General features: G+C 43.1%; 1 protein-coding gene across 1 annotated transcript; it reads left to right on the top strand.

Annotated features, from left to right (window-relative positions):
- Window positions 1-2,091: 2,091 nt before the first annotated feature.
- Window positions 2,092-11,175, top strand: LOC139667529 (xylosyl- and glucuronyltransferase LARGE2s). Its single transcript, XM_071547011.1, has 10 exons — window positions 2,092-2,259; window positions 2,834-2,938; window positions 3,034-3,146; window positions 4,401-4,526; window positions 5,455-5,610; window positions 6,503-6,666; window positions 7,113-7,391; window positions 7,995-8,141; window positions 8,259-8,454; window positions 8,951-11,175. Exons 1-10 carry the CDS (start codon window positions 2,139-2,141, stop codon window positions 9,146-9,148), a joined length of 1,605 nt encoding a protein of 534 aa, XP_071403112.1. The 5' UTR covers window positions 2,092-2,138; the 3' UTR covers window positions 9,149-11,175.
- The last annotated feature ends 518 nt before the right edge of the window (window positions 11,176-11,693 follow it).

The following is an 11,693-nucleotide window of genomic DNA, read 5'->3' as shown; positions in this document are numbered from 1 at the left end:
AATTAACAGTTAACTAATGTGTCTGGTAATCATTTACTAATGGTGTTCATGTTAACTAAGGTATTAATTTATACATTATTTAATAGTCATCTTTATAAACTATTAAATAATGTATAAATGAATACCTTAGTTAACATGAACACCATTAGTAAATTACACATTAGCTAGCTGTTAATTATCTTATTAAGTTTAACCAACCCCTCAACTTAGTGACCCTTATTGTAAAGTGTTACCGAAAACCTTGCATCTCCAAAATGTCAACTTTTCAGAAACTAAGACAAAACGGCTTTGGTTTTAGCTGGACCACCATGTATTTTTGAGTTGATATAATTTGGTTTTGAAAAGGTTTCACAGAGCCAAGGCTTGTAGAATCCCCTCAACCCTTCAGAGGAGCATGTGATCCTTCAGCTGAAGTTAAAACGTGGAGTTACGGGGTTTTCACCAGACAGCGGCGATGTGTAATGGAGTTGGACGAGCTGGTTAACAGAGCCCCTCCTGCTCAGACGCTTCACACTTGAGGGAAAAGAAATACACCAAATTATTCATTTTTACATCAACTTGATGAATGTGCTCTCACAGTGACGGGAATGCAGGGAGCTGACATGCATAACTTTGTGTGTGTGTGTGTGTGTGTGTGTGTGTGTGACTGCAGCCATGTTCTCGGGAGCATAACTATGTTCCCAGGGTCCTAAGTTCCCAAGGTCATATGTTACCAGGGTCCTAAGTTCCCAGGGTCCTATGTTCCCAAGGTCCTATGTTCCCAGGGTCCTAAGTTCCCAAGGTCATATGTTACCAGGGTCCTATGTTCCCAGGGTCCTATGTTCCCAGGGTCCTAAGTTCCCAGGGTCCTATGTTCCCAGGGTCCTAAGTTCCCAAGGTCCTATGTTCCCAGGGTCCTATGTTCCCAGGGTCCTAAGTTCCCAAGGTCATATGTTACCAGGGTCCTATGTTCCCAGGGTCCTATGTTCCAAAGGTCCTATGTTCCCAGGGTCCTATGTTCCCAGGGTCCTAAGTTCCCAAGGCCCTATGTTCCCAAGGTCCTATGTTCCCAGGGTCCTAAGTTTCCCAGTTCAGTATTCTGTTAACACACATTAACTCTCCTATTGTGTTCGGGTCAAATTTGACCTGTTTCAAGTTCAAATATTTCATAAATATTATCCAGTTTTTTTTATTGGAACAAGGCTTCAAAACAGCTATATAAACACAACAAAACCAATGGTTATCATTTTATTTGATCTAACCCTAACACTAACCCTAACCAACCTAACCTAACCCTAGAACTGGGGAACATAGGACCCTGGGAACATAGGACCCTTTGTCATGTTCCCATTATGTGCCATATAAATCTGGGGAACATAGGACCCTGGGAACATAGAAATGACTCCATGTTTTTTCTCTGCTGTTCTGTCAGCAGACTCCAACCTGTACGTGCCTCCTCCTCCTCCTCTGTCACTTCATCACATTCCCCTCCCTCACACTGTTAGCGTGAACAACAGCTCTTTGTTCTCTGGAACGTCTCGACCTGCTCTCACTCCGAGGAAAAGCACTCTCATATTCCATCAGCTCAGTTTAAACAGAAGAAAAACATCCCAGTGTCTAAGCCGATTATATTTGCAGATGATGCACTTATGCAGATCCAATTACGCTGAATCAAGAGAATTAATTAACAGACACTATTTGCCCATTCAGAAAAAAAGACATTGAACATACGGCAATAGTTGGGAGGCGTTGTAATTTTCACCCACAGATACTGAGCCTGAATAATGAAGATTTGCAGCAGTTAAGGCTGTGATTATTAAACTTGGTTTGCCTGTTTTGAAGAGCTTTTGGTAACACTTTCTATGAAGCCCGTGTGTATAATACATTATAATCATACTTATAACACATTATAATGCCATCATAATGCATTATAAGTATAGTTATGATCATGCATAGACAGTTATAATGTTTTATAACATTACTCATAATCTGTTATAAAGCTTTTTCATTTAAGTGGTAATGAAAAAGCTTTATAACAGATTGTAAGTAATGTGTTTATAATGTTATAAAACATTATAACTTTAACATTTTCCTTTTTCCACTTTCAGTCCGAGGTGTCGTGGATCCCCAATAAGCACTACTCAGGTATTTACGGCCTGATGAAGCTGACGTTAACCAAAGCCTTGCCCTCCGACCTGTCCAAGGTCATCGTCCTGGACACCGACATCACCTTCGCCACCGACATCGCTGAGCTGTGGGGCATTTTCAGGAAGTTCACCGGTATGAATTTTACAATGACATTTTAAAAAAAGCAGTCTGGTGTCAAGGAATGTTCGTGAAATGAACACAATGTCTTAAGATGCAAATAACTAGTAATAGTAGAAACAGGAGGTAGTTTAGTGGAAAGTAAGGGTGTGGAGGTCGGGGGGGCGGGGTGACATTTACCTTCAACTCCGACGACCCGGGTTCAATTCCCAACTCATGACAACAAGTTTTCTACTGGGAGGGAAGCTTTCATTTTCACTTTTCTTATTTTAACCATCACCAAAACCTTACTTTAACCCTAACCAAACAGTTTTAGTTGCTTAAGTGAAATCATTAGTTAACCTTTCGTTAACCTTTTTCGACGAACATTTGAAATTTGCCATGTTCACTTCCTGCTGTCACAATCCTGCCATGGCGGAGGAACGTAATCTCCTTTGTATTGGTATCCACAACATGTAATCTGCATTTCAGAGTTACTGCTCGTTCCACAAAATTTTGTGAGGCTGTGTTGGGAAAAAAAAAGATTCAACTCTTGGATAATAAAAAAAAATTGAGGACTGACTCATTGCTTGGCTGTTTTGTTTTGCAGACAAACAGGTAATTGGACTGGTGGAAAACCAGAGTGACTGGTACCTGGGCAACCTGTGGAAAAACCACAAACCCTGGCCGGCTCTGGGCCGAGGCTTCAACACAGGTGAAGGCTGTTTCTTGGGCGGAAATCCTGACTGAGCCGCTGTACCGATGGTTTATGTATGTGAGACTAATTTAGGTTTGTGCGGTTTGTTGCAGGGGTTATTCTGCTCTACTTGGAGCGTCTGCGCCGAATTGGCTGGGAGCAGATGTGGAGGCTGACTGCAGAGAGAGAGCTAATGAGCATGCTCAGTACGTCGCTGGCTGATCAGGTCAGTAACACCTCCACCCCACCGGGGATGCTGTCTAATGTGTTACCTTGTTGAGGCCACTGATGCAGTAGTCAAGTCAACTTTATATTATAGAGCACCTCAAACACAAAACACTTTGTTGGAAAGTGCTTCGCTAGGTTAAAAGAAAAGGATAACAGTGAATAAGCAGAAAAAGAAACAGATAAAACACATCAGTCACACTGAGAGGCCGTAGAGTAAAAGCAGCTCTTAAAATGATTTTTAAAATGGATTCTGCTGACCTAACGTTTTTGGGCAGCTTGTTCCACAGTCTAGGGGCTGCAATAGCTAAAGTGTGATTACCCTTTAATTTGAGACGGGACCGTGGAACGGCCAAGAGCCCCTGATGAGAAGACCGAAGGGACACAGAGCACAGAAGATTAGAGATATTCTGAGGTTTATGACCATGCAGAGCTAAAACAATCATCAAAATTTTAAAATCAATTCTCAAGCTGATAGGGAGCCAAGTCCATGTGATATGGTCCATCTTTCTGATGCCTGTGAATGAATGAATGAATTAATTAATTTATTTGATGATTAAAGAACACATATAACACTGCATTGCAGTCATTACATACATTAAGAATCGCAGAGGATGAAAACACAATAAAGCCTGAAGGCTTATTTCCATTGCGGTCCTCCAGTATAACACTTAACACACCACAAGATAAGAGCAAAACAACAAGACAGCAAGCGAAGACCATACAATCAACATATAAATAAATAGCACATGCTCATGTTTTCTTGGTCGTAAAAAGTTAGAATTAAAATTGAATATGCTACATGGTAGTTTGTAACCATTTCTTTAAGGCCACTTTAAACGTGCTCTGTGAAACACTCAATTTCAGATTTGTGGATTCAGATTATTCCACTGTACTGCTGCACTGTAGAGAAATGTGTTCTTGCCCATTAGGCTATTGAATCGAAAAGGTATGAAGTCTGTCGAGCTGCCTCTTGTAAAGTTGCTATGATTGTCAAGAGCCTAACCGCTGCAGGAAGTTACTGTAATCTAGTCTAGTTGAAATCAAAGCATGGACAGCCTTTTCCACGTCGCAAATACACAGAAAGTTTCTCAGTTGGAGAAAGCAATGCTGCGTTACTCTCTTAACCTGCTCTTCAAAGCCGAGTAAGAAAACACCCAGCACAATCTAGGAGACCTGGTGTAAGTGTTGCAGAAGCTGTCTGTTCACTGCCAGCGGGGGTAACTGACTGTAACCTGCTGTGTATTGCATGCAGGACATCTTCAACGCCTTCATAAAGCAGAACCCTGTGCTGGTGCACCAGCTGCCCTGCTTCTGGAACGTCCAGCTGTCTGACCACACCCGCTCCGAGCAGTGCTACACCGAGGTGTCCGACCTCAAGGTACGCCCACATCAGACATAATCTACTAGGGATGGGACGATATACATATATCGAAATTCAATATATCGCAATTCAAGTATGTGACAATCCGTCTGGAGGGTCAGGAACATGAATGGTGATGTCAGCTCCATGTTACTCTGCTGTAGTAATCACTAATGAGACACTTGACCATCACATTTTCACAAGCTCTCCATCCAAATTATATTATTGTCATTTTGTAATGACATTTTAAAATTGGTAACACTTTACAATAAGGGTCAGTAAGTTAAGGGTTAGTTAATGTTTAATAAGCATTAACTAACCCTTAATTAACAGTTAACTAATGTGTCTGGTAATCATTTACTAATGGTGTTCATGTTAACTAAGGTATTCATTTATACATTATTTAATAGTCAAACTATTAAATAATGTATAAATTAATACCTTAGTTAACATGAACACCATTAGTAAATTACACATTAGTTAACTGTTAATTAAGGGTTAGTTAATCTTATTAAGCATTAACTAACCCTTAACTTACTGACCCTTATTGTAAAATGTTATCTTTAAATTGTTGTTTACTTTCTAGTAGCCAATGGCATCGCTAGAAAGATTTGTGTCTCAGAAATAAACAGAATTCTGCACAGTCAGACTTTGTTGTCACTGAACTTTTATTCATTACATCTTATTATGGTTGTATCGAACCGTGAACCCAACCCAACAATATCAGCATATCGTCTCATCTGTATAATTTACCATTTACAATTTAGGCAGATAGTTGACACTCTAATCCAGATTGATTTACAAAGAGTGAGCAGGTAGGGGTTCTCAAGGTCTCAGTCTGTAACCTCAAGGCCTTTCTGCCTCCCGAACACATAAACATCACATAAATCTTTCACTACTGGCACCAAGAGCAAATACCGTACACTGTAAATTTCCCCCGTCTCAGGTGATCCACTGGAACTCTCCCAAGAAGCTCCGTGTGAAAAACAAGCACGTGGAGTTCTTCAGGAACCTCTACCTGACCTTCCTGGAGTACGACGGAAACCTGTTGAGACGAGAGTTGTTCGGCTGTCCCAGCCAGGCCAGTCCCGAGAGCGTACAGGTGAGCCAGCCAGCGGGTCCACCGCACCACCCTTCTCTTTGACCCATGCTCTGAAGTTTATTGATTTAGATCAGATTGATATACTGCAGATCATTTAGATCGCACCACAGGGCTGCAGTGGGTTTCTTAGCTCGATCAGGATGACTTAAAAGAAGAACTCACCCACTGACAAACTTACACCATTAGATCTCATCGATCTGTGATGTTCAGTGCATTCCAGGAGTCATTTTGTGACGAAGTGTTGTCATTTGCTGTTTTTTTAGTGTATCCACTTTCTCTCAACCTGTCTGGTCTACTTCTACTTCAGTTAGTGATTTCCTACATTCCCCAGAATGCCGTCCGACAACCCCCAGAAAATGGGCGTGAACTTGTTGCTTTCAATCAAAGGTGGACATATGGGCATAGAAATATAGCTAGCCAACTAGTTAGGCTGATTCTCTGTACAGTCCTTTGAGACAGGCTTGTGATAAAGGGATATAGAAATAAACAAACTTGAAACGTGAACATTTGGGCATGTCCTTGATCACGGCCACACCCCTTACACAAAAGTGACACAAAACTCAACTTATCTTGTGGCTGCATTGCATTCTGGAGAAATTGGTCTCTCTCCTCTTCTACGATGGATCTCTCCCTGTATGATTGTTGAACGTCTCTCGGTGCAAAATGGCGGCTCTAGAAAGAAGCCCTCGCTCTTTGATTCTGAGGGACTGACACCAAAAACCTGACGTTTACCGCTGATGTTTTACACTGCTGAAACATTTTCTGATATCAAACTCCTTCTATCTCTACCATCATCACCAACAGTGTGTTTAGGGTGGATTTTTCCTTTCAGAAGTGTTTGTTGATAATGTATTGCAGAGCTGTTGGCTGATTCCTTGTTTTCCCTCCTCAGTTGCAGGCTGCTCTGGAGGAGCTGGACGAGGACGACCAGTGTTACGACTTCCGCCGTGAGCGAATCACAGTGCACCGTGTGCACCTCTACTTCCTGCAGTACGAGTACACGCCCACTGGGGACGACACTGATGTCACACTGGTCGCCCAGCTCTCTATGGACAGGTACCCATCTTAACACACAACAAACAAGCTGAAACCATTATCGTTATTACAATTTATTGCATTGCATATTTTATTTTTCTTTAAATTGCATGACCTGGGTTTCAATGGAGAGTTTTAGTGTCCCATGATGGTCTAAATGCTGTTTCAGAGGCTTTTCCACCCTGACAAGAAGAAAATTCTGGGGGAAACCCTCACTCCTTATAATTCGTTATCATTTTTTACATTTTTGGCATGAAAATGGTCAAATTTAAACCTACAAAATATTGGCACAAAATATCACTGGCAGCTTCAATCCAAAAATATTCACATCGGTATCTGCCTTCAAAAAACAATCTCAGTCAATCCATAGACACTGCATCATCATCATCATCATCATCTCCCTCCCTCTGCATAATCCTCCATGTCCCCATCAATAATGCATGTGGCTCCATGTCTCCTCCCTGCAGGCTGCAGATGCTGGAGGCCATCTGTAAGCACTGGGAGGGCCCCATCAGCCTGGCGCTCTACATGTCAGACGCTGAGGCCCAGCAGTTCCTGCGCTACGCCCAGGCCTCCGAGGTCCTCAAGAACCGCAAGAACGTCGGCTATCACATCGTCTACAAGGAGGGCCAGTTCTACCCCGTCAACCTGGTGAGGAACGTGGCCCTGAAGAACGCCAACACGCCGTATGTGTTCCTGGCCGATGTGGACTTCCTGCCTATGTACGGTCTCTATGATTACCTCAGGTAAGATCTGCTGCCATGCATTCATGTCAGCACAGGTACTAGTTTGAGATCCTTAATTGAATGTAAGGGTGTTTTCACACCTGGTATATTGGCCAGATAATTACAACAGTTATGAGCAAATGCCAACTCTGCCGTTGCTCCACGTTGCTTAGCAATGTGCACTAGTCCAGAACACAGGACCTTCTTCCTGTATTTACTTTCTTGCTCCCGCCCCAGACACATCTGACCAATAAGCAGAGTGAAGGTTCTCACGTGGTTTGTAGTGATGCATTTTGGTTCGCTTGGATTTTTCTCTGTGTGAAAAGAAACCGAACCAAGGGGAAAACACTCCAAGTTTACAAACTCATCAACTGATTCAGACCAGAGCAAACAAACTATAGGTGTGAAAACGCCCTAAGACAGTTATAGATATGACAGTTGGTTTTACGCTGCTTCTCAAGTCTGATGTCGGATATTTTCCTCGTGGAAATTCTAAATTTCCGACATGTCTGCAGTGCAACATCAGTTGTGTCGTAGACCGTTGAAGAATACTTTAACCATTTTAGTAGGAGTTTTAGTCTAACATATGGATCATGTTAACTGTTTTTTCTTTGCTCCATGCAGAAAGTCTGTGGTGCAGCTGGACATGGCCCACACTAAGAAGGCTCTGGTGGTTCCAGCTTTTGAGACGCTGCGCTACCGCCTGTCCTTCCCCAAATCCAAAGCTGAGCTGCTCTCCATGCTGGACATGGGGACCCTCTACACCTTCAGGTACCTAAAGAGAATCCCTCTGTAATGAAATGTTCATATCAATTAATGATAATTGACTGAAAGAAGTGTAGTGATTTGGCTTCTTTGCCATGACATTCTCTTTCTGTCTCTCTCCAGGTATCATGTGTGGACCAAGGGCCATGCTCCTACCAACTATGCCAAATGGCGAACAGCCACCACACCCTATAAGGTTGAGTGGGAGTCGGACTTTGAACCTTACGTTGTGGTAAGACGGGACTGTCCGGAGTACGACCAGCGCTTTGTGGGCTTTGGCTGGAACAAGGTGTCCCATATCATGGAGCTGGATGCACAGGTATTGTCAGTCGCTCAACTGATTGTAATCTAAATACAGAAAAGCGGTTATTCGAGAGATCCTCCTTTTTAAAAATTTTTTTGTCTCCATCGTTGGTGCTAAGCGCTCATTGGTGCGGTGTTTCTGCACTGCACTTCCCAGAGATCACCTGTCAATCAAACAGTGTGGGCGGAGTTTTTCCTTGGATTCCTTGGAGTTTGAGTTTCTGGGGCGGGACATAACGAAGGAAGGCATAATTCATAAGTGTAAACCAATGGAATATTAGTCAGGGAGAAAAAGGCAGTTTTATTTGATCAGAGGGGCGGGATTGTTCAAAAATCTGTTTTGGTTTTATTTGCTGGAATTTATATTTACGCCTCCTGGTGCAGCATGATGTTGCCATTAAAGATTCACTGTTTTCCAGGAAGTAAAAGTAATGGGAGTTCATTTAAAAAGGTAATAAATGTCCCATTTCCTGCTGTCAACCTGTGTTTATTGTTTTTTTTTGTCTTCTCAGGAGTATGACATGATGGTCCTCCCCAACGCTTTCATGATCCACATGCCCCACGCTCCCAGCTTCGACATCTCCAAGTTCCGCTCCAGCCCCAGCTACCGCAACTGCCTGAGCACCCTGAAGGACGAGTTCCACCAAGACCTGTCCCGGAAGTACGGCTCCGCTGCTCTGAAGTACCTCACCGCCCAGAGGAACATCTAAACACCGAGACTCCCGAGAGCCAGCGGGGCGGGCCTCTTTCCGGTTGTCCGTCGGCTGCCCCCCCCCCCCGCCCCCCCGCTGAGCCTCTGACTGACGAGGCCCCCGGAGCCGAGGGAAGTACTGAAGCGCACTCTGCCCGCGGGACCGCACCGCCGCCGAGTGTGAATATGACGGTAAAGCTTTACAGCCCCTTTGAACAGTCTTGAGTCTCGGGGCTGCCCGCGCGCGTTTCGTTCTCCAGTCAACCCCACTTCAAGGTGACCGCGGACGGGATATACAGTGTAGAGATGAAAACCAAACCGGACAGAATGACAGCCGAGTTTCCTAACCACCGGATTCACTGGGCAGAAAGTCTGTCATGAGGGATGATTGTTGAGTGTGGATACTGATCGGACTAGCTTTAAGGCTGGGGAAATAACAACCATATTGGTATGATTTGTTCTGACAATCAGGGCTTTTTCCAGAAGACACACTTTGAACCGATCCGTCCGCGCGGATAGCCGGACATTTAGCTCAAGGACACGGAGCGTTCGGGACCCGTGTCATTTTGGGGGAAAATCTGAATTTGAAGAGAAGAATCTCGTAAGGGGGAAACATTCGAATCGGATTTGTTGTAGGCCAGTCGAACTGGAGGAACATTGAAGCCTTATCATTTTCCATGATATTTAATAAGATATTTAATGATATTTTCTTTTCTTTTCAATGTAAATGATTACCAATGAATAATGAACATTGGCATATACAATGTTTTGATTACAACGTTACACAAGAATTACTTTATTTTTTTTCCTTTCTATATTTTCGGACCCCTTTGAAAAGAGAATATATCGTGTCCCAGTTTGAAATTATTGGAGGAGATTTTCTGTGATGAAGATTTTCTCGGAAGGATGAGCTTTTCTCTGTGTGTGTGTGTGTGTGTGTGCACGCGTGTGTGTGTACGTGTGTGTGTGTGTGTGTGTGCGCGCTCTGACCGATCCAGCTGCATCATGTGGCATGCCGTCAACACGCTTACTGCTCGTGTCACAGTGTCATTCTCGCTTTCGCCCTGATCACATCGATGACATGTATATTTGCTTGCATCTGAACAATTTGCACTACATGTTTTCATTTCCCATTAGAGAACAGAAAGTAACTCTGGAATTGATTTTTTTTTAATTTTGTTTTATTTGATCATTCATCCCTCTGAAAGAAGCGAAAACTCTTACAATGATAATGTTTATCATTAGTGATTGGGACCATCTCACACGACCAACATTGAAACCATACAGTGAGTTGTTGTCATTAAACCTGTTTCCAACTCTGAAATGAGACTGCTGTACTCGGGTGAAGGGCAAGAGCTTTTTTTATTTTATTTTTTTGTGCCATAACATCCATAATGTGTCTGATCCACTGGATATATGTGCCATCTACTGTACCACTCCGCCCCCCCAACCCCATTTTCTGTCATTTGCTTAATCTTCGTATTCTCATTCGTCGTTTAATTTTTTTTGTTCTTTAAAACATTCATCCTTCTCCCTTTCATTTCTGTACAAAAAAAAAACAAAAACAAATTTTCCACCGCAGTGTGTCTCCTTTTTTTTTCGGTCTCGATCTGTTCCTGCATTCGGACAACAACAGGCCAGTAGAGAAGAATTGATTCGAATCTACTATAATATCCATACCCAGAGCAAAGGAGAAAGTAAGGAGGGATCAGGAGGTTTAGTGGGAGTCTGCGATGTGTGATAGTGCATGTGACGCCCCTTCATGTCCCGGGCCGCAGAGCGTTCGGCCTGGCGACCGGTCTGTGTGATTGTGCCGTGAAGAGCGCCCCGCCGACCCCACCCCCACCCCCACCCCACCCCGCCACCCTCCACGCCTCCTCCATCGACTGTGTTGATTGCGGTAAATGCTAGTGCCTTTGCTGTATTGTGAAACTGGATATTGATTGTACTGTTGTACCGATGGGGCCTGGGGGATAGTCAGGCACTCTATTTATTATTGTTGACTCAAATCAATCATATTTTTCTATGTAAGTGCTTTAAATAAATTTGCCCTTTTTTTATCATTTTGTCTGGGGTATTTTGTTTTTCTGGTAAATGACATTGAATTGGTAATGCGGTGTTTGAAGGAGCATTGAACCGAGCATGAACTGAACTCTTGGAAGCGGTTCTTTCCATTTCGTCGCCTATTTTCACCAAACCAAATGTTCTTGCTGTGACCGCGAGGAATTTCTTAATTCTTACCCATACTGGGCTAGTAATGCCTTGGGGTATCTAGGAATTTATATTTGCTGAGGTCAGTGGCTTTAATCCTGTGTGAGCCTGCCATGTGCGTAATTGGTCCAGTGAACATTTCCAATACAAATTAACCAATGTTTTTTTTGGATGAATACAAAGGTCCCCTGATAGTTCTGCTCCCGTACAAACGCAAATCCAAATGATTTTTAGGTACATAACATTTTCAACAAAAACAAACTGTTACTTTTGACTCTTGCTGGTCAGTAGATGCACATATACTCAGTTCTGTGTTGTTCCCTTGGTCGATTTTCACAGCAAATGAATGAACA

This window comes from Centroberyx affinis, unplaced genomic scaffold (assembly GCF_046629955.1).
Source record: "Centroberyx affinis isolate AG114_WGS23_722 - 3 ecotype Tasmania unplaced genomic scaffold, CSIRO-AGI_Caff_v1 ptg005598l_1, whole genome shotgun sequence".
In the NCBI taxonomy this organism is placed as follows: domain Eukaryota; kingdom Metazoa; phylum Chordata; class Actinopteri; order Beryciformes; family Berycidae; genus Centroberyx; species Centroberyx affinis.
This window is presented reverse-complemented; position numbering and strand designations above follow the sequence as displayed.

Coding starts and splice junctions, on each gene's coding strand:
- LOC139667529 (XM_071547011.1), top strand. CDS start 2,139: ATGAAGCTGACGTTAACCAAAGCCTTGCCCTCCGACCTGTCCAAGGTC. Junction 2,939..3,033: donor GGGCCGAGGCTTCAACACAG/GTGAAGGCTGTT, acceptor GGTTTGTTGCAG/GGGTTATTCTGCTCTACTTG. Junction 6,667..7,112: donor GCCCAGCTCTCTATGGACAG/GTACCCATCTTA, acceptor TCCTCCCTGCAG/GCTGCAGATGCTGGAGGCCA.